The sequence below is a fragment of the Sturnira hondurensis genome, unplaced genomic scaffold (assembly GCF_014824575.4).
Source record: "Sturnira hondurensis isolate 20B ecotype Veracruz unplaced genomic scaffold, ASM1482457v3 Scaffold0021795, whole genome shotgun sequence".
Lineage (NCBI taxonomy): Eukaryota > Metazoa > Chordata > Mammalia > Chiroptera > Phyllostomidae > Sturnira > Sturnira hondurensis.
This window is the reverse complement of record NW_028094426.1, coordinates 13,351,921-13,379,194: the sequence shown is the minus strand read 5'-3', so window position 1 is coordinate 13,379,194 and position 27,274 is coordinate 13,351,921. Positions and strand designations below refer to the sequence as shown.

The following is a 27,274-nucleotide window of genomic DNA, read 5'->3' as shown; positions in this document are numbered from 1 at the left end:
TAAATCACCCCTGGTTTCTCTCTTCTCACTCCACTGCCTTACACACCTTGATATCCTGATATGTTCAGTCCTCAGTTTCAACATTCAAAGGCTGGGAAAAGTTATATTGAAGATGTGTCTTCAATTACTCACGTTGTTTTAGACTTAGAAGTAACAGTGCTTAATATTGCCATCCATAATTTATACTTGTTATATTTTAATTAATAACAAGATTTTAAAATGCTTAATGTGCACATGGATATATATTTTTAAAGGTGAACATAAACATAGATATTAAAACAATTATATAATACGAAGGAAGAAGCATCACATAGAGCATGAACTTCAAGTGACTACGATGTGTCAGCACAGACTCACTCTCAGTAACAAAGGTCCCATCTGCTGAGTGATGCTGATAATGGGAATGCTCTGCATGCAGGGGACTATGGGAAATGTCAGTACTTCCCTTTAATTTTTGTGGTGAAACTAAAACTGATCTCAAAATAAGTCTTAAAATTTAGTTTTACAGAAATGATTGCAGCATTCTTGAAGAAACTAGAAATGTGTTTTTTAGGGATGGGGAGAGTAACATTATACCAAATTTAGGTAAGCTAATGTGACTGGTGCTTACAAATATATGTTTTGTTTTCTAGACAGGATTTAGAATAGAAGTCGTATGTGTAAAAATCCCAAAATACACAATTCTTGTCCAACATGGAAGTTTTTGCAAATCTGAAATGCAGAGATAATAAATCATTAATCTGATGACACATAACTTAATATTTAAATAAGCAAATATTTACAGTAGTATTTACACAGTAAATCTGAATATTTCTTAAAATTTTTCTATAAAAACCCTTAAATATTTCTTCACATATTGTTTACCCATTGCTTTTTGTTTCTAAGATTAATTCTTGATCTGGAAGCATGAGGGAATAAAATTCATAAGTTCTAAAGAAACTTACAGTTCAGGAGAGAGAGTTGTGCCAGTTGTCCACACCCAAGAATTAGTATTTTTTCTCTGGGACAGTCCAGTCCATGGATGTACTTTGACAATGTTCAAAAAATTCTATGAAGAAACAAATTTTATGAGAAATTAAGTAAAATTAATTTGTATTTGTGAAAACAATTAAAGTTTGCACAGTTAGAGGGGGAGGTGACCACTAAGCAAACTGCACAGCCCACCAACATCTGATGACATAATTGAATAAGCAATCAACCCCGTCCTGCCATCCAGGAATTGCGGGTCACCTCACCCAGCTGGCCCAGCATATCCAACATCCAAAAATCACATGACATTATATTGTGTGGATATATAAAGGACTCTGAATCAACGCGGAACACATCAAGAATCACCTGAGTTGCAACAACAGCTGCAGCAGAACCAACAATATTCTAAACAACAGGCCAAACAAACAGGTTAGTCCATGAAACAGTCCGTATTTCCTCCTACCACCCTCAGTGAACAGCGTGAAAGGAAAATACAGGTTATTTCTCAGTGGCTGAATTCACAATACCATTACCATCTCTCCAAAGGCCAGCAGTTGAGAAAGAGAAAGGGATTTTGGCTTGAGTAGGAATCCAGTGTCAGAGCATCTGGTGGAACTCCTGAGGAGGGCCCAAGGAAAGGAGTCGTGTGTTCTGAAAAAGCCAAACTCACCCTCAAGGTCAGGTGCAGGATGAGGGAATTACAGAAGGTGACCTCCACCTTATTCATGAAAGAGTCTTCTCTTACACAACTGGTAGCTGATATTATGGATATTAATACACTTTTCAAAAGTCTGGGAATGATAATTCATGAGCAAAGAGGCGTGATGGCATAGGAGCCAAAGTTGAAAATGCAGGGTGCATGTGCAACAAGCCGACCAGCAACCGTCATAGCAGAAAGAGAACCCTGCTTGTTGCTGTGAGATGCACATGACTTAAAAAAACCTACCAATCTACAACTGCACTAGCATGGGAGAATAAAACAAAAGTATAAACCTTTATATTTTATTTTATTTATATATTAAAGGTTTTATTTATTTATTTTTAGAGAGACAGGAAGAGAGGGAGAAATAAAGGGAATCATCAATCGCTTGCCTCTCCTGTGCTGGATCCCCAACCGATCCTGCAGCAGCGCAAGCACCTGCCCTGACTGGGAATCGAACCAGTGCCATTTCCCTTTATGGAGCAATGTCCAACCCACTGAGCCACACCAGTTGGGGAAACCTTTGCATTTTAAATGACTGTAGTATAATTCTTTTGTCTCTGGCTTTTATTTGCACATTGAGAATTTGAATGCAGGTTTTATTAATACTAAACAATGAGGATGATTTTGGACACTAATAAATTGGCCTTAGAAAAGATGCAACAATTATATTTTCAGAGATTATTTTGAAAGCAACTAAAGAATTGTTTTTTATTTATCATTCACATTCAATATTGTTTTGGACCTGTGTATACCTTCAGAGGTGACCACCCCAATGGATCTGGGGCCCACCTGACACCATGCATATTTATTAGAATATTCTTGACTATATTCTCCATGTTGTGCTTAGCATTGTTGTAACTGGTTTTATCACTGGCAGTTTACAAAAGAACTTTTTCATAAAAGTTTCAAAATACACAAACCTTTAAGCTACTCTTAATTTTCATGAATAGGTAGCCAGTTTCTACTATACTTCATTTAAAAAAAGATGTATGCCAATTAATTCACATCTCCTTTTAAACCAATGTTATTGTTTGTTTGTTACTTTATTTTTACTGATATGAGAGAGAGAGACATCAGTTACTCAGTCCACTTAGTGTGTCACTCCTTGGGATGTTCTTGCATGTGCTCGATGGGGCATCAACCAGCACCCTGAGTGTATTCGGATGATGCTCTAACTAACAACCAGGACTGGACCTATATCAATGTTGTTTTAACATTCTAATCAGAAAACAGAAAGAGAATTATATAGATTATACTTTGTATTTTATTTTTAAAAAATTTTTAATTGCTGTTGAAGTAGTTTTCTGTCTTTTACTCCCATCCCAGCGCACCCACCCACTCCTCCCCCTCCCTCCCATTTCTACACCTGAAAGTTTTTGTCCATTTATCTTTTATACTTGTTCCTGTAAACCCTTCCCCTTTTCCCCTGAAGTTCCCTCTTCTCTCCCCTCTGGACACTGTCAGCCTGTTCTCAGTTTCAGTGTGTCTGGTTATATTTTGCTTCTTTGATTGTTTTGTTGTTTAGGTTCCTGTTAAAGGTGAGATCATGTGGTATTTGTCTTTCACCACCTGGCCTATTTCACTTAGCATAATGTTTTCCAGTTCCATCCAAGCTCATTGCTAGCTATGAGAGAGATGCAAATTAAAACCACAATGAGATACCACTTTACACTGGTCAGAATGGTCATCATACACAAAGCAACAAACAACAAGTGTTGGAGAGGTTGTGAAGAAAAGGGAACTCTGGTGCACTGTTGGTGGGATTGCAGACTGGTGCAACCACTATGGAAAACAGTATGGAATTTTTCTCAAAAAACTAAAAAATGGACCTGCCTTTTGACCCAGAAATTCCACTTCTAGGATTATATCCTAAGAACCCTGAAACACCAATCCAAAAGAACCTATGCACCCCAATGTTTATAGCAGCACAATTTACAATAGCCAAGGGCTGGAAGCAACCTACATGCCTAGAGTTTTTATTTTATAGTGTTCTTATATACCAGTTTCAAGAAGGCAGCATTTTATATGGCAAGGTATGAGACTTCAAATGGGATCAAATAAAATATTAACTAAATTGTATATTTGCAACCTAAGTAAAGATGATTTTAAAAATGATAAACCAAATGCATTATTTTTCTTGGTCAGAGTGATTCAATTTATAATATACTTTTATATATTGGACACATTGAGAAAATGTAGTAGGTGATTAGGTGAACAGCAAACATTGCCATTTTACACCTCTGAAATTTGATCAGTAAAAATAACATGAGCATTTCTTATTGGAAAAAGTAGTTAGAGGTTCCAGTGAAAATAGAACAAATTTGTCATCTTCATGTCTAAGACTGCTCCCATGTCTCCCCCAGTCCCATCTCAGTTCATGAGTAAGAAGTGCAATTCTTACTGTTTGGGGAATGCTGAAACATCACTGGTGTTGCCACAGGGAAAGTCTGATTACCTGGGAAGTGGTGGTTAAACTGCCCACTCTTTCAGGTCAAAGTGCTGACTCCACTAGGTTAAAAGTGGAGAAGACCATCCTTTTTCTGGTCTGTGTCCTCACAGTGTCAGCTATAGACAGGAAGGTACTCAATACAAGAGGTGATATTAACTCTCCACACCTACTTGGTTGGTGGGAAAAATATTTGCACCATGTAGAAGAAACGAAGATAATCCAGGAAGAAAAATAAGTCAAAGTTGATTGGAGAACTGATTTTAAAATTACGAGTCCTCCCTTACAAACACACATACACACACACACAAGTACATCAAGTAGCAGAGTAGACCCATACTGACTTGAGGTATTTGAATAAAGTTTTTAAAATCATTGCTTGTCAAGTAAGGTATGAAGGCCCAAGGGGAATCCCAGTAATTGAGACTAAAAATAAAATAACAAAAAGAATTTTAAAAACTGAGTAAGCATACTTCAAAAGAGATGATTCTACAGTAAAAATTTATAACTGAATTTACAAAAATATAAATCCATAAGCATGTAGGAGGATTCATGTTTATTATGCTATACTATTGAAAATGTGGACTTACCAAAATTTTAAAACCATGCAAAGAAACAAAAAGTATCTTCTATACTCAGGGGGATAAATCAGCCACAAAATACAACTTTCACTGGGATAAGATTTTGGATTTTTTATACAAATATTTAATGCTGGTTATTATAAATATGTATGTACCTAAAATGTATTTTAAAATCTATGTACCAATAACTCTATGGAAATATGATGACAGTGACAGAATGATTAGGGAAATAAAAACTATATGAATGAATCAAATAAAATTATCAGTTGAAAGATCAGTATCTACATTATAAAATTCAATACATTTACATAAATACTGAGACCTAGAAGAAAGAACTGATGAAATAAAGATGGAGTGACAGAAATAATTAATTCCTGAAGGTAGAGAGGAGATAGAAAAACTAATGGAGCCTCAGGGACCTTTATAGAACTTTACCAGTAAAACCGACTTAGGTGTAATTATTGCTGTGAACAAAAAGAAAGACAAAAGATGACAGAAAAACAATTTCTGAGACACAATGAATGATAATCCTCTTAAATTTTGTGTTAAAATATACATACCCATGTATATAAAGTTGTTTATGTAGAAACAACTTTGTTTATGTAGAAAAGGTCATCTGCTATAAATTATGCCGCATCAACTAGGTAATGATGCAGAAAAGTGTGAACTTGACCTCTGCCACACAGCATCACAAAAATATAAATTCTCAAAGTATTATAAACTGAAATGTAAAAGTCCATTTATAAAGAAAAAAGATAACCCATAAAGAGTAATGCAGTGGATTATCTTCATGAACTTTGACTAAATTGTGAAACATGTCCAAAATAGCCAGCAACACCCAAAACGAGATATTGGACAATGGTAATGTTATTAAATCCCAGTCATTAAAGAACTCAAATATGAGAAGAAAATGTAATTAATAGTCAGGAAAGCCATTTGCACCTCGCAAATTCAAAAAACAGTCATATCTAAAGGATAACTACTTCTAAGAAGGAAAATTACAGGTAACATAAGGAGAAATGGTCAAAAGATACTAGCGGACATTTCTCATTCTCACAGTACAGAAATTCCTAATGAATGGTGCTCTGAAAGATGTGTTCAATTGATCAGTATGAGGAAAATACATATCAATGTCATTATGATACTGTTATACAATGATCAGAACTGGTGGTATTAAAATTCCTGGCAGTACTAAACTTTGGATCATGAAACTATTGGATATAATGTGTATTTATACAACAAACTAAACATAGGGATAATTTACATACACATATATTTTTGACCCTGCTATTTAAATCTGATACAAAATGGCAATACATTTTAATTATATACATATACCATTAGAACCACTATATTTATGATTATTATGTTATTATAAACACAGCATTTATGGTATATCAATTTATCTATTGCATGTATTATTGTATATAAAATATTTTAAATATATATTATTTGGGAAAAAGAAATACACAAGAATTGTTATGACATAATTATTCATAACAACCATATATTAAAAATGTATTCTACTCTGTTCTGAGTAGAATATATTAAAGCATGGCAGGTATATACAATATAACACTGAAAATTAACAGGCTTCAGATACATTCAATAATATGGATTAATTGAAGAAATATCATCAGTGAGTTAATGGAGACATGTAAAATACATAATGAATGATTCCCATTACATAAAATTCAAAATTAAGAAAGACAATTTGTGATATAAAATCCCAGATTAGTGGTTAAGTGAGGGGACAGGAGAAGTTATGAGAGAGTGCACATGAGCAGCCTGGCAACACCTATTTCATGATCCAATTTCAGTCTATAAGATGCACAATCATATCTATAGTCTCCATAATGCATGATACAATTAAGGAGCAAAGTTTAGTTTAGGAAAAAAAGCATTTATAGAAGTATCATTGTCTATAAAAGTCAAGAGCTGAAAATGATCAAATGTTCACTAATGGCATTCAATATAAATGTTAGAGTCAAACAATATAATACTAAAAATCTTTACAATAAATTACAGATATATACAAAATATAAATGAATTCTATAGAAATACAAAATAAAGTACTCTTTTAAATAAAATTTTGGAAACATTAAAAACCTTACCATTTCTTCTTCATTATCTACATAGAGCAGATTAGAGTCCTTAGAAGCACAGGCCATCAAACTCTCATTCCATGTTTTTTTTTCAGTGCTGATGTAATAGCAGTTGTTGGCATACATTAACCACTCTGGTGGACATCGACCACAATGATATGCTAAGGAAATATTATCTATTGTCATACAAGAACAACATGAATTTTAAAATGAAAATTAATTTTAGTGTTTGCATAGATATAGACAAATTAGTGCACAGTACATGCATATACCTTCACAGACTGGCATATATAAAGCATAATACACTCATACACACTCATACACACTCACACACACTCACAGAGAAGGGTCGGTCCCTCACTCCCTAATTTATGTGCCCATATTAAACAAACACACAAACAAACATATCCACTTGCTATATGTTCTGAAGGTCAATGAATGAAACCACATTTTTAGGAACCAAAATTATCTTTCAACCAATTGGCAACAATGGGTATGATAAATTAAATGAATATTTCTTTATATTTTTGCACAATAAATATACTCTTCTATACTCATTTTTATGAAAATTTATGCCTGGTATTATAATTTATGTTTCCCCCACCAAAAAAATGAAACCTATAAATTCTGACTGTGTTAGAGTCAAGGTAAGAGTTGTATTGATATCAGAACATAGAAAACAATTGGGTACCTTTCTGGTTCCCTATTGTCTGGTTCCTTGTGGTCTGGTTCCCTGTCTCACTTGCTGTTAAAATATATAGAAGAAGAAGAATTATTCTTCACCAGTATTACATTACCTAGAAAAAGAGGTAATTCTTATAAAAAAGTAATGTTGATCTACATGAATCATAATACTTTTGTTTCTTACTCTGAAATGTGGTACATTGTCCAGGATTAAAATGGCCTGGAATAAAATTGATTTTACCAAGAAATATTAATGAAGCTAGGGTAATTTGGGAGAAAGTATTTCAAAAGCCTTGAGAACCAAACTTCATCAACTCTTACACTATTTTGATTAATCAATATGAAGAATTTATTTGTATTTCTCAATAAGTTATCCTAAAGCATGCCTTGATTTGTAACACAAGAGTGTATATGGATATATGGGATATATAAGTATACATATACATATATATAAATGACTTTTGTAATTTTTATTATTTATTTATTTATTTATTTATTGTTGTTCAAGTACAATTGTCTCCATTTTCACCCCACCTAGGCGCCTCACCTCCCACCCTCAAACTTATCCCCTTTAGCTTTGTCCATGTGTCCTTTACACATGTTCCTTGATGAGCCTTCTTCTATTTTCCCCCATTATCCCTCCCTATCTCCTCTGGTTACTGTCAGTTTGTTCTTCAATTCAATGTTTCTGGCTGTGTTTTGCTTGCTTGTTTGTCTTGTCTGCTAGGTACACTTATGGGTGAGATCATATGGTATTTGTCTTTCACATCCTGGCTTATTTCACTCAGCATAATGCTCTCCAGATCCACCCAACTGTCACGAAAGGTAGGAGCTCCTTTTCTTTCTTTCTTTCTTTCTTTCTTTCTTTCTTTCTTTCTTTCTTTCTTTCTTTCTTTCTTTCTTTCTTTCTTTCTTTCTTTCTGCTGCATAGCATTCTGTTGTGTAAATGTACCATAGTTTTTTGATCCACTCATTTACTGATGGGCTTAGGTTAGTTCCAGATATTGGCTATTATAAATTGTGTTGCTATGAAAATTTGGGAAAATATATTTACCAATGTTATCTTAGACAAAGGTTTGATCTCCAAAGTATATAAAGAACTCACACAACTCCACTCCAGAATGACACACAATCCAATTTAAATATGCCCATAGGATTTAAATAAACCACTTTTAAAAATAATGCAGGTATTTATACCCTGGACAAATTCAGAGCAACTATTTTGAACTTAGTCTAAAGGCATACTTTAAAATGAGAGTTTTATTCTGTAATAGTATGAAGTGTATGGAAGCACTAATGAACACAAACTGAAGAATTTCATATAATCTTACAGTAATTTACTTACATTGATTAACAGCTTTTGTTACCACGGTGGACATCAGAACAAGGCAGGTGACCCCTAGGATCCCAGCAATCAGCTTCTCTGGAGGTGATGGGGATACTGCAGGGAGGAAAATGGAAACACTGAGAAAGGAGAGATGGAGACAATTATCTGGACAGCTACACACAGAGAATCATATCCATAAACTTGGACCCCAAACCCGTATCTACCACTGTAATCTTCCTCTCAGAATATGTCATTGTATTTTCACTAAGTATAATGCTCTAGGAGTTACTGGTCAAAGACTACAACTTACAACAATGTCTGAATAAAATTAGTCCTCAGCTTTCATATGAGAATAACACATTCCAACTTCAAGTTCTGATCCTTCAGGTGAAAAACATATGTGAGCTTATCCCCTTCTCTTTCCCACACATCGGCACCCAGCTGCACATGCAAGAACAGTTATATTGTGTCTAATGAATGTGTTACCTTTGCAGTGGTCACTCTTGTCACTCCCTTGAAGATCCTGAGAAGCATTTTGAAGATTTAATTCTGCATAGGTTAGTTCCCGCTCAGTTCCTGGAGTGGAGCCTTTAGTTTTCTTAGGTTTCATGTGCTGTCTCTTTGTGTCCTTAGCCAGATTCAGTTCTGTGTAAGTTACTCTTTGGTCAGTCATCTCTGCAGCTGAGTGGTGGCCGAGACTGTGCTCTACAACATGTGTGCTAATGAATAAATGGCACAGGCACTGAAGAGGTCCCTCACAGTGACACTGGGCGGGGTAGGGGGTGAGTATCAGGCTCATTTCCCAGTTGAAGAATCTAATGTTCTGCTCCTAAATTCCTTAGACCTTTAAACAAGTATCTCATGGTAGACACAATTTTTAAGATATTCTACATTTAACAATATATTATTTGTTTGAATAATAAAATATTGTGTTAGTGATTAATAACATAATTTCATAAATAATAACATCCTCATTTATTTAAAGTCAGATTCCACAGAAATATTTTATACCATTAGAATGCTAGTATTGAAAATAAAATCCTATATTAGAAAAAAGAGACTCACAATGTTTATGATAAATTTGAAATTCAATAATGATTAAAGGCAGAGTACCCTGAAGATGGGGCACTAATCATGTTGGCATATCTAGTAATTTTTTGAACGAAATTTTTATTTAGTGCCATACATTTATTCATTAAAGAAGATGAGCTGTTATCAAATGATCTTCTATTATGAATAAAAATGTTTCATTGGTTAAAGAAATCTTTGTCACACTAAACTTATTGAAGACCTAAACATATCAACAACAAAATGAAATTTTATAAATACTTATGTTACACAAGAAATTGGCAATTGAGTTAAGGGCAAAGATATAAAAGCATGAAATGAGAAATAAATATGTGTAGATCCTTTATATTAGAAAACTGTCATTTCAAACTTCCAGACAGTTTCCATGCATGTTAAAGTCAGGACACCTTCAGTTGTGTGAGCCATAGTAATGAATCAGATGGTGTAATTTAATAATTCAGTCAGTGGACTCTGTGGTCCACGAGTTCTAATTCTGGCTTTGAAATTTGCAATGTATGACCTTAACAAAGCTATTTAGTGTCTAGCAATATAGTTTACTAATATAAAACTAAAAACATGCACGGTTTGATTCCCAGTCAGGGCACATTCCTGGGTTGCAGGCCAGTTCCCTGAAGGCCAACTCCCAGCAGGGGATGCGCAAAAGGCAACCATACATTGATGTTTCTCTCCCTCTCTCCTTCCCCTCTAAAGATAAATAAATAAATAAATTTTAAAAAAATAAAAAAAAAAAACTAAAAACATGCAGATATAATACATACAAAACATTTAATATTTCTCCTTTTTTAAGCTTTCCATAATATTTTAGTCATCTTGATATAATTTGAATACATTTTATGTTACTTCTGATTCATACCAGTTGAATGCTATTGCTTAATTCATTAGGTAAAGTGTCTGTCGGTGTGGTACACTCTTTAGCAATGGCTGCTCAATTTTTAAAAAGTCTTTTGATTATTTAAATTAAACTTCAATTAGAATTTTATTAGAGTACTCCATCCTGATATTTATTGAAAGCCAACTGCATTAATTTAATCTAATTAAGTGCATAAAATATTATGTTTGACCCCCATGACTAATATAATTTATTTTTAAAAATCTCCTTTTAGAGGTTGGGCTAAATATAAAGTAAGATATAATTATATCTATATTGATTATAAAATCAAAAATAGCCATTCCTTTTCATAATTCTTATAGGATTTTTACTTTAAATTGTTTTGATTAATACACTCAATTATTCTTGTGCATATACACTTGAGTAATTGTCCACAGGCAAGAATTTCAATAGACCAAGATATCCTCCAACATATTTCATATTTTATTCTTGATTTTTTACTCTAAATCCTTTAAATAAAATACCAATATTCTCTTTGACTTGATTGTATATTAATCGTACCTCACTTATATCACATCTTATGTTGCATTCTCCCCCTACATGAGATGGGCTAACAGAGACAGGAGAGGAGACAAACTCATACCTTCTGAAGGCCAGAAAGTCCTGCATCCTTTGGCGGGAGACCAGCTAACTCTTGTAAACAAACAATCTCTGTGGTCTTCACCAACGGACCTTTGAAGGCTCAGAGTGAGGCACGAATGGAAAAAGCTGATTCTCAATAATGTGTCACTAAACGTTTCAACAGGAAATTCTTATACTTGGGCTGTTTTGAAGGCTGTGCATCTCATCACACACCTGCAGAATCTAGGAGACTTTGGGCTGGTAGTGTGTCATTCAGTTTGTTTTTTGGCAAGTATATCTGGAAATTGTTTGCTTAATCTGACAGGTATTAGGGGACAATGACTGGACTACTTATGCAGTGAACTTACTTTCATCTTAATCACAGACTCTGAAATCTTAGGCCTGGTTAAGAATATCTTGTAGGTGTAAATTCTACTTTTGGACAGGGTTATTTAATTTTGGCTTTACATATTTTTCTTTCTTATAGTCTCATTATGGAATTTCTATTACAATGGAAATAATTTTAAAATCATAATTCCATAAACAATAGTTATTTGATGATACTTGTCAACAATATTCTAAAAAATTAGTACCATTTCACTGTTACGGTAACTGTCACAATCACTAATCCCATACATTTTCTCAATTTCTTGTCTTAGTTGTTCAAATTTTCTCACTCATTTTATTATTATTAACTGTTATTTATATTTCCTTTTGTAAAGATATTTGCCCCGTGGAAGATAAGACATTAAACAATATTGAACTATATCATCATAGCAGAGATTAAATTGTTATGCAACTACTAATTACATTTTTGTTTATTCATTTTCAAATCACTGTTAATTGTTTTTGATTTAATAGGAGTATTTGTTTTAAGTGACAAAAGCACAAATCTAATTAACTCGGGGAAAAACAAAGGTAATTTAATGTTTTCCCTTATCAAAGAAGTGGCAAGGTCAGAAAAAGTAGACTTCTGAAAGACAATTTAAATGACACATGAGTATCAAAGAAACAAAAATTTACTACATAATGTTAGATTTGCATATATTGCAAAATGATTATCACAATGGAATCAGCTAACATCCACCTTCTCATAGAGTAAAAATTAAAAGAAATGAAGAATACACACAGTATTCACCGTGTTTGTGTTACCCAGCTACTAATCACATGGTAGCTGCCTGTGTCATCACACCAGCCATTTTCGACCTTTTACCTCTGATGGCACAATTAACTAATTACTAAAATTCCATGGAAGACAAAAAAGTATTTTGTGCTGATGTGAAAAAATCTAGGTATAGTTTTGATTGACTTATGAAAAAGAATAATACTATTACCTACTCTCTTTGCTTCAATGTGACTTTTTTTATACTTTTAATGAGAAATTTATTAAATCTGTCTCTTTAACACGAAATCTCATCTAAATCAATGTGACTTTTTAAAATATCAGGTGCTCATACTTGTATATGACTAGGACTGTCTGAAAAATGTCCAGCCATTGTTAATTAACATAACAAGAACGGTCTGTGTGACATTGATGTAACATGGCATCCAAGGAGAGTGGACTGGAAGGCACATACATAAACAATGATGACTTCAACTGTATTAGTCAGTGGGGGCAGTAGACACTGTTGAGTGAGCATGTGTACTGAGTGGCCATCACATCTAAAACAAGTGAGGAAGTATAGAGCAATGAATCTGCACCAAATTCTGTGATAAGCTTAAATATTCCTCCACAAAACCTACTTGGATGATTCAGAAGGCCTTCCAAGATGATGCAATGAGAGCAGTGCAAGCAATAAAGTGTGGCAGAAATGCTTCCAAGGTAGTCGAGAATCTGTTAAAAGTAACCCATGTCCTAGAAGGTCTACAACAAGCAGAACACCTGAGAATGTTGAGCATGTAAGGTCTGCAATCAATGAAGATGGGCAACTGACAGTGCAAGAACTAGCAGCTGATCTGGGGATTCCAAAAATCACTGTGTCTTTGATTTTGGTGCAGAATCCTGGCATGGGAAAATGTATTTGGTGGCCTCTGGTACCCAAGCAGACAGAATGTTGTGCTGCAGCTAACAATGACTTCATTCACACTGCTACCAATGACCCAGATTTTCTCAAGATGGTAAAAACTGGAGATGAACTGAGTGAAGGTCTGTGGCTGTGATCCAGAAATGAAGGCCCAGGGGTCACTATGGAAGTCACCTGGTTCTTCATGCTTGAAGAAGGCACAGCAAAGTTGCAGCAAGATCAAAATCACATTACCTGTGTTTTTCAATTGGGAAGGTGTTGTCCATCATGAGTACACTCCTCCAGGCCAAACAATTCATAAGGAGTACTGCCTGAATGTCCTTTGTCATTTGAGGGTTGCAATAGGACAAAAATAGCAGCAGCTATGGGGCTTCCGGTGATTTAAGCTTCATCACAACAATATGCCTGTTCACCTATCACATCTCATGCAGAGTTTTTTAGTGAAAGAATTCCCCCAGGTGACTCAGCACCCTTGCAGCCCAGATTTGGCACCATGCAACTGCTGAATATTCCAAAAACTAAAATTACCTTTGAAAGGGAAGAGATTTCAGACTATTGATTAAATTCAGAAAAACAGAATGGCACATTTTATGAAAAATCAAAGGAAGGATTTTGCAGAGCATTTTGAACAGTGGAAGAGATGCTGGGAGAATTGTGTGAGGTCCCAATGTGCCTGCATGAAGGAGACTGAGACCTCATTGTCCTTTGTGCAAGATTTCTTGTATCTTCTTCAATAAGTGTCTGTCTTTTCATATTACATGGCTGGATGCTTTCTGGATTTCTGTACCAAGAATTAACCAATCATTAAAGATAAAAAAATAAAATCTTTAAAAAAAGAATTAGCCAATCAGACACAAGCTTATTATGGGACATGATCAATAACATTCAACAATATCAATGACCTGTATACTTATGGTTGAAGGAAGTGCATTTACATAGGATGGATATTGTTGTGTTCGTTGTTGTCATTTTTTAATTTGACAATCTAAGGGGAAAAAGGTCAGTGTCCCTGACTAAACAGTCAGGTATTGCATGTTTTAAAGATTCTTGTAGCACTTCTGTTCAAAATCACTGAGAAAGGCTGTTGTGGTATCACAGTGCTTGATTTCAACTCTCCTTTATTCACGAACCTCCTGGAATTAAATCATTGGATGGGATGCAGCATTAAGGTTACCCATATGATCACCTAAGAATTACAACCTTTGCAGCATCAGGTTCATGAAATGAAAAGAAAGACATGGCCACTTCCAATTATAGTGTCCTACCAAAACTGTTCAGCAAAAAATCCTTTAACTCTGTTTCCCTAACCACTGACATGGTCTGCTCCTTACACACAACCATCAACATTCTCGTGACTTGATGATCTAACATCATCAAAAACTAATATCCCTCTATCTGTACTATTCACAGAAGGTCACCAGCAACCTAAGGCTATGCCCCAATCCCTATGCCATTCAACTCAAATCATATCATTGCATAGGCATTTTATCATCTCACATCATCACCAGAAAAAGGAGGGTGAGTACAGCACAGTGAGATATTCTGAAAAAGACAGTGAAGCCACATTCACGAAATTTGTGTTACTTTATACTGTTATAATTGTTCTGTGTTATTATTGATTATTATTGTTAATCTCTTACTATGCCTAATTTGTAAATTAAACTTTATCATAGGTGTGTACATGAAGAAAAAACATAGTAATTGACAGGGTTCAGAACTTTCCATGGTTTCAGGCATCTTCTGGGAGTCTTGTAATGTACACCCCACAGACACTGGGGAAAGCACTGGGTATCTCACTGCAGGGTTAACAATAGTCATGTTGTACTTACACCATTAGTACTTATTTAACTTAGAGCTGAACTTTGACTTTTTGACCACATTCTTTTGATTCATTGTCTCCCCAAATATCCACCTTTAGAACCACAAGTACAATCTCTTTTCGTATCACCTGTTTTTTTTTGTCATTTTTGGGTTTTAACATATGAGATCATACAGTATTTTATGACTATAGCTTTATAGTACAGCTTGAAATCAGGAAGTGTGATTCCCCTGCTTTGCTCTTTTTCCTCAGATGTATTTGACCATTCAAAGCCTTTTGTGGTTTCATATATGCAGGAGTGTTTTTTTCCATTTCTGTAGAATATGTCTGCGGAATCTTGATGGGGATTGCATCAAACCTATAGATAGATTCTGGCAGTGTTGGCAATTTGACACTATTAATTCTTCCAATACATGAACAGGGAATACCTTTGATTTATGTGTTGCTTCAATTTCTTTCATCCATATCTTGTCATTTTCTGCAGAGATTTTTCATCTCCTAGTTAAATGCACTCCTAGTATTTTAGTGTCCCTGGTTCTACTGTAAATGAAATTGATTTCTTTATTTCTGTGGCAAAAAAAATTGTCATTAATGTATACAATACCATTGCTTTTGTTGCAATATGTACCTTCTAGGCCCAATATTTTGAGTTTTTATCATGATAAATGTTGAATTTTGTCCAGTGCTTTTCTGCACTTATTGTGATAATTGTATAATTCTTTTCTTTTATTCTGTTAATTTGATGTATCACATTAATTAACTTGTCTATGTTAAACCATCCTTGCATCCCAGGTGTAATTCCCATTAGATCATGGTGAATGATCTATTAATGTGTAGCTAAATTTGGTTTGTTAGCATTTTATTGAGAATTGTTGGTTTTGAATTTATCAGGGATGTTACCTTGTAGTTTTCTATTCAAGTAGTGCCCTTGTATGGTTTTGGTTCAGGATGATGCTGGCCTCATAAAGAGTTTGAGAGTGTTCACTCCTCTTTAATTTTTGGAAGAGCTTGTGAAGAATTGGTGTCAATTCTCATTTACATGTTTCGTAAAATTTTCCAGAGAATCCATATGGTCTTCAGCTTATCTTACCTTATCTTTTTATTAAAGATTCAATCTCCTTACTAGTAATTGGTCTATTTGAATTTCTATATATTCTTTATTTAGTCTTGGTATATGTACGGTTCTAAAATATCTCCACCTTTTCAAATTGTCCAGTGTTGTTGACATACACTATTTCATAGTAATCTATTATGACCCTTTTAATTCCTGTGGTTTCTGTTGTAATGTCTTCTCATCATTTATAATTTTGTTATCTTGGGTCCTATCTCTTCTTAACTTCATTAGTCAAGCTAAGGGTTTGTCAATTTTGTTTATTTTTTCAAAGAAGCAACTCTCGGTTTGCTCATCTCTATTGTCTTTCAGTTGTCAGTTCATTTTTTTCTAATCTAATATTTGTTTCCTCTCTTCTGCTGACTTTGTGCCTGGATTGTTCTTTCCAGTTTCCCAAGACATAGAGTCAGGTTGTATGAGAGAAATTGAGTTCATTTTACAAAGTGTCCTACAAAAGCATTCTTCAAGCTCTGATGGCATTAGTACTGAAAAGTACCACTAAAAATGTAACAGTATTGTGGATTATTGTCCTAAGTGAAATCAGAAACAGACAAATACTATATGCCAGTCAGAAAAAGACAAATACCATATGCTCTCACTTATATATGGCATCTAAAGAACAAAATAAACTGACGAACAAAATAAAATAGTGTCACTGATACATGAAGCAAATGGATATCTGTCAGAGTGGCGGGGTGATGAGGGGGACTGGATGAAAAAAGGTGAAGAGATAAGCCAATGAAGCTATGAACATAACCTCAGACAACAGTGTGATGATGGCCAGAGGCAATGGGGGTGGGGGAGTGAGTGACGTGGGCAAAGGGGATCAGTTAAAGGAACATATATAATAGTGTAAACAATGAAAATATAGTTAAGAAAAGAAGAAAATAATAAAAGGATGAACAACTTTAAAAAAATTAAGTACTCTTGTACAAAGTCTTCCAGGAAACAGAAGAAGAATAATGCTTTCCAACATATCTATGATCATAAAAACTGCTGAATATTAACTGACCATAGAAACATGGGTTTATTCTGGTTTCTCTATTTTGTTGCATTCATCTGTATGTCTGTTCTTATGCCAGTTCCAGACTGTTTTAACTACAGTGGCTTTGTAATACAGTTTGATGTCAGGTATTGTGATCCCTCTTACTTTGATCTTCTTTCTCAAAATTGCTGCAGTGATTCAGGGCCATTTATCATATGTAAATTTTTGAAATGTTTGTTCTATATTTGTTAGATATTCCATTGTATGTTAATAGGAACTGTATTGAACAAAGCAGGGGGAATCATAAAGCAGAGTAAAAATAGCTTCTTAAACAAATGGTGTTGGGAGACCTGGACAGCTACATGCAAAAAAATGAAACTTGACCACCAATTTACACCATACACAAGAATAATTCAAGATGAATAAAACACAGAAATATAAGTTGCAACACCATAAAAGTCCTAGAGGAAAACATAGGTGGGAAAATCTCAGATATTCTATGCAGCAATATTTTCACTGATATGTCCCCTAGAGCAAGGGACATCAAGGAATGAATAAACAAATAGGACTTCATCAAAATCAAAAAGCTTCTGCATGGCTAATGAAAACATCAGCAAAATGAAAAGGGAACCAATCATATGGGAAAATATATTTCCCAATGACACTTTGGACAAGGGTCTGATTTCCACAATATATAAAGAGCTCACACGACTATACTCCGGGAGGACAAAAAAACCAATTTGAAAGTGGGCAAAGGACCTGAACAGACACTTCTCCAAGGAGGACATACAGAGGCCTCAGAGACACATGAAAAGATGCTTGGCATCACTAGCCATCAGAGAGATACAAATTAAAACCACAATGAGATACCACTTCACACCATTCAGAATGGCCATCACAACCAAATCGACGAACAAGTGCTGGTGAGAATGTGGAGAAAAGGGAACCCTAGTACATTGCTGGTAAGAATGCAGACTGGTGTAGCCACTGTGGAATACAGTATGGAATTTCCTCAAAAAATTAAAAATGGAGCTGCCTTTTTACCTGAGAATTCCTCTGTTGGGAATATACACTAAGAATCCAAAAACACCATTTAAGAAGAACCTAAGCATCCCAATGTTCATAGCAGCACAATCCACAGTAGCCAAGTGTTAGAAGCAACCTAAATGCGCACCAGTACACGAGAGCATAAAAGAAACTAAAGAGACATTGAAATAAAGAAATGACAGTAATGAGAGGGGAGGGCACAGGGGAAAATGAGGGAAAAAAGGGGAAGGGTCACCAAGGAACATGTATAAGGACCCATGGACAAAGCCAAAGGGGGGTAGTATCGACAGTGTGATGTGGGAGGTTGGTGGGATGGCGAAAATGGTGGCAGGAAAAGGTAGACAACTGTACTTGAACAATAAAAATAAACAAACAAAAAATAAATAAAAACCATCAAGTAGATTACATAAATAAAAACTCCTTCAGAACTCTTTATGAACAATGATAAAAAAGAAAATTAATATGAGTAATATATGCACTGAAATTTAAAGAAGGACAAAACCAAATTATTATTGTGGCTTTAATTTAGAAATGCAAGATTGGTTTCATGTTTGCATGAAATAAAAGTAGTTTACTTCATAATCTTTATACAGAGAAAACATTTATCATTCCAAATGATACAACAATAACAACAATATAATATCAATCAAATATAAAATCTATTAGAAAATAACAATATTATGGATTTTCTTTAATATGTGAAAAGTGTAATAAAAATCTAAAATTTCATACTTTATGATGAAACATTTAAATATTTCCCCTAAAATAGGAAAATATCCATATAGAACTTTTATACTATCTCCATAACTTTTATAGTATCTCCATACTATCCACTATTGGAAATAAAACCCTACCCTGTGGTATAAGTCAAGAAAATGAAATCCTTGAAATCATTGTACCAGGGAAAAAGAAATTAAATGTTTATATAAACTATTCAAAGCAATATATGTTTGAAATTATAAAACTAATACAACAAAATTAACATGTAAACCTCAATTGTAAATCTTTTTAAAATAGAAAAAATTATAAAGGAAACTTTTAAAGAAGTATGCCATTTACAAAATCATGACTATGAAATACCAATATTGATATTTCTTAAGAACTTCAATATAGGAAAATTTAAATATATAGTAAAGAAGTGAAAGAAAACCAAGTACATGGAAGAATAAAGCATGATTTGATTGGAAGCATCAATACTTTAAATTGCCTAATCTTTATAAATGATTTAAAGTTAAAATGCAGTCCCAAAAATAACACCAAGTGTTTTCCTAAAGCCTTTCTGGTGTAATTAGAAAGCATACTATTTATGCATTTAGAGTGTGCATGTCAGTGATTTTAAGGATATTCACAGAGCCTTGCAACAATCACCACTACCAGAATTTGGAAAGCTTCAGCCCCCTAAAGGAGCAGTGAACCAATTAGTAGTCATTTCCTATTCTCACATACCCTCAGACCTGTGTGGATCTGTCTGTTCTTGATATTTCATTTAAATTGACTCACACATGTGATCTTACAGAAAAGTTGAATGTCACAAACATAATGTTGAGCAAGAATTGACAGACAGTAAACTAAAGTATATCTGTACTTGTGGATGTGTATATTGTTTTCCAGTAATGCTTATGGAATTTTTTTCATTACTAGAACAAATAATCCATTTGAAGACTTACACAATCATAACATTATTTCCACTTCATGAAAAATAGTTACTGGCAGAATCCAAGTTTTAACTGTAAAACCTATGCTTGCAAATATATATTTTTGAAGATTCGCAACTGCGTGATGTGAGGCCATATCCATGCAGCACAGCACAGTTTCCATTACCAGATGACGATTCTGTGATCCTGCAATGGAGAAAATGCACAACTTTGTTCTTACGTTGTATGAGAGCAATCCCTAAAATGACAAGTAGCATATTCTATGAGAGCTGAATAAAATATTTTACAAGTGGGCAGTGATATTTTTCATCTAATGTAGTAAGAGTTGACTATTAAGAAAACTAGGTAGTCATTCTTAATATTTATATCAACATTTTATTAACTCTGAATAGCATAATTATAGTTCAACTTAAAAAATGCATTAATAAAACTCTTTTGAATTGTTCTCTTTTAAGTTTTCCCTTTACATAACACAAAATTGAAAAAAAACTCACCCTACTGTGGGAGTTGAACCATTTATCAACATCCATGGATGATCACTGCTTCTAGGAAAAATAACAATCCATGATATATGTGATATGGGCCTCAGAAATTTCTATCCCAAAATAACAAAAAAAAATTTCTATTTAATCATTCGGATAGTTTGCATTATATTTATTAAATTGCATGTATTATATTGCATGCTTCATTTCAAGAACAAAATCAGAGGGTTAGGTCCTAATCTAACACAAAGATATATTAAGACTTTTATTAAAGATGCATTAAAATAAATTTTCATAGTGTTGAAAACTGTCAGCAACATTTGTACATTTGATTTAAAATTAAATCTTAAACATTTATGCATCATATCTTCATTTTTCCTCTTAGTTAACAAGTAATATTTTGCTACATGTACTTTAGTTGTTAGCCTTGTTGTCAAATCTAACACCACAAGGTTTTAAATAAGTTGCTGAATATTTATATAATGTATTTGATTCCATAATTAAATCAATGTAGTTTTCTGCTGTTTTTCAAAGATTCAATTTTTTTCATTAAGGAATTCTAATTAAGAAAATAAAGGGGAAGATGGTGGCATAGGTAAGTACAGCTTACCTTCTCACACAATCACATAAAAATTACAGCTGAATTACAAGAAACCCATCACTCGGAACCATCAGAAATCCACTTGAATGGAAGTCTGAGAACTATGGAATTTTAGAAACCACACCCACCCAGACTGGTAGGAAGGGTAGAGGTGCTGAGTGGACTGTTTCCATATCCACACGTTGTGGATAAAATTTCAGGAGGGATCTCTCAGGAGCAAGGAGTCCCAAACCCACATCAGGCCCCCTCCAGCTTAGGGTTCCAGTGCCAGGAAGATACGTCCCCGTAACTTCTGACTGCAAAAACCAGCAGGAATTGAGTCAGTGGAGGAACTTCTGGAATCCCAAGCATTTCCTCTCAGAGAACCCACACATGAACTTAACACAGATTCACTCCCTCTGAGCTCCTGCACTATGGTAGCAGCTTGAAAAGCACCAGTGTCATACAGGGAGGGACTGGAATGTCTGGCATCAAGGTGAGAGCTGGGGAACAGCTTTGCCCTAGACAGAAAGGGAGGCACAGCCACAGAGCTGGGAGGTGGGTGCCATGTCTGAAACTCAGTCAACCTAGGTACTAGGGATCACCTGAGGCTCCAATTCCACCCAACTTACAGCTATTAATAGTGGCTTTTCCATATGAATGGCTGGTATTGGCTCATGCTCCACAACTTCCTAAATCTTTTCAAACAAGCAACAGCTGGCCTCAGTAAACCCCAGCTACCTCTTCTTCCTCCCCATACCACACCTCTTCCCAAGTGGTCCCAGGCATTGCACTAGCAACAGCCAGACTAGATTCACAGCTTGGCTTCATCTGGGAGTCTCCAATCCCAGTACAGGTAGTAGTTAGCTCAGATTGCTCTATAGTTCAGGCAGGAAGGGCCTGGGCTAAGCAGAGGTGGGGGCAGACCATGGCCTGCACCACCCAGGAAACTCCAAGACTTGTGCATGCAGTGGACAGCTACAGACCATGTTGAAGTACCACCACCCTGCCTCTGCACAGCTGATCCTTCACAGAGAGCAGAGATTGGTGGTAAGTGGCAACGGTTAGTCTTTTCAGCTGACTGGCATGGGTAAATTTCTCTCATTGACTTGCCAACAGCACCAAAGTCTCAACTGCAAGAGGAATGGGTACTCAGCCCACCTGAAGGGCACATTTTGAGTACCCAGCTTGATTGATAGGAGAGGCTGTACCACTGGGCCCTACAGGACATGTACTACATTAGGGCCACACTACCAAATCATGGAGCCAAAGTATCTCTAGCTAATGCATAGAAACAAATACAAGGAGGCCACCAAAATGGAGAAACAGAGAAACATGGCCCAAATGAAAAAACAGATCAAAACTCCGGAAAAAGAACTAAGCAAAATGGAGATAGGCAATCTCTCAGATGCACAGTTCAAAACACTGGTTTTAAGGATGCTCAAAGAACTCAGTGAGGACCTCAACAGCATAAAAAGATCCAGTCAGAAATGAAGTATGCATAATTGAAATAAATAACAACTTACTGGAGAACAAGAGTAGAGTGGATGAAGCCAATAGTCGAATCAATGATTTGCAACATAAGAAAGCAAAAACAACCACAGACACCAAGAAGAAAAAAGAATTCAAAAAAATGTGGATAGTATAAGCTGCCTCTGGGACAACATCAAGACATCCAACATTCACATCATAGGAGTGCCAGAAAGAGAAGAGAAAGAGCAAGCAATGGGAGATCTATTTGAGAAAATAATGAAAGAAAATTTCCCTAATTTGGTGAAGAAAATAGACATGCAAGTCAGAAAGTGCAGAGAATCCCAAACAAGATGGATGCAAAGAGACCTACTCTTAGATGCATAATAATTAAAATGCCAAAGGTTAAAGATAAAGAGAAAATCTAAAAAGCAGCAAGAGAAAAGCAGTTAGTTACCTGCAGAGTAGTTCTCATAAGACTGTCAGCTCATTTGTGAAAAGAAATTTTGCAGGCAAGAAAGTATTGGCAAGAAATATTCAAAGACATGAAACTCAGGGACCTACAGCCAAAGCTATCATTTAGAATTGAGGGGCAATTGAAGCCCTTCCCATATAAGAAGAAAATAGATATGTTCATCATAACCAAACCTTTATTATCTGAAGTGTTCAAGAGAATTAATTAAGAAGATGGAAAAAAGAAAAAAGGAAAAGTAGCTCAAAACTGTAAACAATAAAGTGGCAATAAATATACATCTATCAACAACTAAATCTGAAAAACAAGCAAACAAGAAGAGCAAAGAAGAGCAGAGACATAGTGATGGTTACAGAGAGCATTTTGATGGTTGCTAGATTGGAGGGTGGTATAGGGGAATGGTAGAAGAAGTGAGAGAATTAAGAACTACAAATTGGTGGTTAAAGAACAGACATGGGATGTAAAGTACAGCATAGGAAATGGAGTAGCCAAAGAATTTATAGGTATAACCCATGGATATGAACAATGGTCAGGGGGTTGGCCTGAGAGAGAGAGGGGACAGGGTGAAGGGAGGCAAAGGGGGGAGTATTGGGACAACTATTGTAGCATAATCAATAAAATATAATTAAGCAAATAAAGAACACTAAACCTAAAAAATTGTTTTGGGGGGCCCTGCACAGATAAGATAAGCTTGTCTGCTTATCAATTTAAGCATATAAGCTTGGAGTGATTTTTTGTGTGTGTTTGTGGAATCTAGTGGTCCAGGTGTCAAACATTTATTTTTCTGAAGACTACAGTTATAAATTCTGTAACTAATAAAAAACACAACTCAAAGAGAGCCCTGAAAAATGGAAAGAAGAAGGAAAGTGTTGGGAACAAGAAAAATAGTCTCAGCCCCAAGGAGCCTGCATCCCTAGCAAACATCCTGTAAGTTGATTGCCATCTGTTTAGTTTCAAAATTTTCCTCTCAGTTGAGACAGACCCCACCATGTTCCTGCGAGTGGGCTCTGTAAGCCAATAGCTAACCTCCACATCTGCTTCTGTGCAACGCTTGCTTGCTTGCCTCTATATAAGGACTTAGCTGTAAGTGCTGGGCGTGACTCTCATTTGCAGCCCCTGTGGGCACCGTGTCTCCGGACACTTTGAGAGTTCGCCCCTGAGCAGGTTAAACTTGGCCAATAAAGTAAGATCTTTGAAATCCTGAAAGTCTCTGACATTTTTTCTCGCGGTTGGTGGATGCAACAGAAAGTAATTGAGTACACCAGGATTAGGGAAAAACAGTGTGAGAGGGTATCTTATACTCCTACCCAAATAAAAGTGACTGAGGCCTGATGCATCCAGTACCCATCCTAACCACAGCAGGTGCCTGAAGGAAGCCATTCCCCCTCTGCTCTGCAGAGGGAAGCCTGCCCAGCAACTCCAGGCAGACCTACAGGGTGATCCATCAGGACACCTGCTAACAAACTCGAGCACAGCAAGTGCCTCTCCTTTCCCTAAGAGAAACCAGGGTAGGTGGGTTGGAGGTGGGACCAGCAAAGGGGATTTTATGGCTAAAAGAAATAGACTTTAATAAGACAGAAAGCTGTACTTGAACAAGAATTAAATAAAAAATTATTTAAAAAAGAAAAAGAGATAGACTTTAAAAGACTCTTCATCCCTGAGGGCATGATACTCACATCCCTAATAAAAGACATTAGATAGATGGATTTTAAAATGTTACATATCTATCAACCATTGAAGTCAGCAGTGAAAATTAACTAACAGCAGATAAATGCAATATAGATAAAAGGCAATGACAGCATATGAGAGTGAAAAAGGACAGGAAGAAAAATGTCTGCTGTATGACTTCATTTATATGAGGCTCAAAAACAAGCAGAGAGACTACACTACTCACAGTCAGCCCAGGGTAAGTGGTGAGGGAGGGGAGGAGGTGAGAGAATGGACGCTCAGGGGCGGGGCTGTGGACGACTGCCCACTGCATTTTGTGATCCGATTGGTAATCACATGGTGCCCTTCCCTGTGTAACCAATCTGCTCGATCGTGATGTGGTTAGTGTCCTTCACATAATGTAAAATTAAATAGGAAAGTTTGTTTTAGAAACCAAGCATATGCAGAAGCACAGTTTTCTATGAAAAGCAAATGTGCATTACTGGTATACAGTATAACGAAATATTATCAAGTCAAACAATGGAATATTACACAGACTTTAAATAGCTACCGATACATACAAAAAGATGAATGAATGCTACAAATGCAATATTGACTGAAACAAGCCATTAATGAAGTACATGAAATGTTGGATATCTCACCCTTTCTTCATCATTATCTATGTAGAGTAGACTGGAGCTCTTAGAAGCACAGGCCTTTGAACTATCATTCCATGTTTTATTCTTAGTGCTGATGTAATAGCCGTTGTTGGAGTATGTAAACCACTCTGGTGGACAATGACCACAAGAATATGTTGAGGAAAGATGATGACTTATTACCCAACAACAACTTGAAGTTTAAAAATGAAAATTAACTTACACAATCGCACAAGTATAAACATATATGTACATAATATTTCTAAGCATCCTCACAAGCTGGTACATATAATGCAAAACACACTCATACAAACACACAGAATAGTCAGCCACTCACCCCCCAATTATGTGCCCATATAGAGCAAACACACAAACAAAAATATCTACTCTACACATGTCCAAAAGTCAATGAATGAAACCACTTCTCGAGAACAGTAAAATTACTTATTTTGTCATATTATAACAGTGAGAAGTTTGGGCCAATTGGCAACAATGGGTTTGGAGATTTTAAATGAATATTTCTTTATATAGTTGCATAAGAAAAAGCATTTTTCCATAAATATTATTTATGAACAATTATAGCCCATTGCATAAGTCATGTTCCCCCAAAAAATTTGTTATCGTTTTTGCATGGCCTAAGACAGAGGCAAAAATATAAACTGTGCAGACCCAAGAACTTTAAAAATTACATACCTTTCTGGATCTTTGTTATTGGGGAGGAACTGTTCATCTTCAGTGTTGCAAAAGCTACAAAAATAAAGTCATTCTTAAAAATTAATCTAAACAAATCATAACACTTTAAAATATTATGATTTCTTTAGAGTAATCAGCAATAAAATTTATTTTGCCAAGAAAAGTTAATAAAGTAATAACCATTCTGGAGAAAATATAATAAAATTCTACAGAACAAAAATTCACTCTCTATTAGCATTATTTTGTTTAACCAATCTCAAAATGAATTTACATTTCTAAGGTCTTCCAGCCTTCAAAAACATGTGTTTCAGTTATGAAATCAGAATATATGAATGTATATGAAATACTCTCTATAATCATTATTAGTCAGGTACTTAACAAATTTAAATTAACCATTCTACATTTAGTCTAAATGCATATCTTTAAGTGAGAGTTCTATAATATTATGGTGTTTAGAAGTATTGATGAATATTGAAGTGAAAATGACATATGATCTTACAAAACTTACTTACATTGATTAACAGCTATTGGTATCACAGTGCACATCAGGACAAGACAGATGACCCCTAACACCCCAGCAATGAGCTTCTCTGGAGGTGATGGGGATGCTGCAGGGAGGGAAATGGAAACACTGAGAGAGGAGGGATGGAGACAATTGTTTAGATAGTTTATAAACAAAAAACCCCCAAGCACAGGTAGTCATATAAATAAACTTGGACCCCCAAAACTGTTATCTACCACTGTAATCTTCCTCTCAGAATATACCATTGCATTTTCACTAAGTATAATGCTCTAGGAGTTACTGGTCAAAGACTACAACTTACAACAATGTCTGAATAAAATTAGTCCTCAGCTTTTATATGAGAATAACACATTCCAACTTCAAGTCCTGATCCTTAAGATGAAAAACATGTGTGAGCTTATCCCCTGCTCTTTCTCACACCTCTGCATCCAGCTGCACTGTGTCTGTTGAATGTGTTACCTCTGCAGTGGTCACTCTTGTCACTCCCTCAAAGATCCTGAGAAGCATTTTGAAGATTTAATTCTGCATAGGTTAGTTCCTGCTCAGTTCCTGGAATGGAGCCTTTAGTTTTCTTAGGTTTCATGTGCTGTCTCTTTGCGTCCTTAGCCAGATTCAGTTCTGCGTAGGTTACTCTTTGGTCAGTCATCTCTGTAGCTGAGTGGTGGCCGAGACTGTGCTTACGAATAAGTGACACAGGCACTGAAGATGTCCCTCACAGTGACACTGGGCAGGGTAGGGGTTGAGTATCGGGCTCAT

General features: G+C 35.4%; 1 protein-coding gene, 1 long non-coding RNA gene and 1 pseudogene across 2 annotated transcripts; all 3 read right to left on the bottom strand.

Annotated features, from left to right (window-relative positions):
- Positions 1-498: 498 nt before the first annotated feature.
- On the bottom strand, positions 499-27,274 carry LOC118978470 (NKG2-A/NKG2-B type II integral membrane protein-like; annotated as a pseudogene).
- Positions 8,886-9,684, bottom strand: LOC118978471 (NKG2-A/NKG2-B type II integral membrane protein-like). The gene is made up of 2 exons (XM_037033962.1): positions 9,302-9,684; positions 8,886-8,952 (listed from the first exon to the last, which is right to left on the bottom strand). The coding sequence occupies exons 1-2, from the start codon at positions 9,612-9,614 to the stop codon at positions 8,903-8,905; spliced, it is 363 nt and encodes a 120-aa protein (XP_036889857.1). The 5' UTR covers positions 9,615-9,684; the 3' UTR covers positions 8,886-8,902.
- Positions 20,135-20,564, bottom strand: LOC118978472 (uncharacterized). The gene is made up of 2 exons (XR_005064714.1): positions 20,490-20,564; positions 20,135-20,181 (listed from the first exon to the last, which is right to left on the bottom strand). It is a non-coding gene; the product is annotated as an uncharacterized LOC118978472 (long non-coding RNA).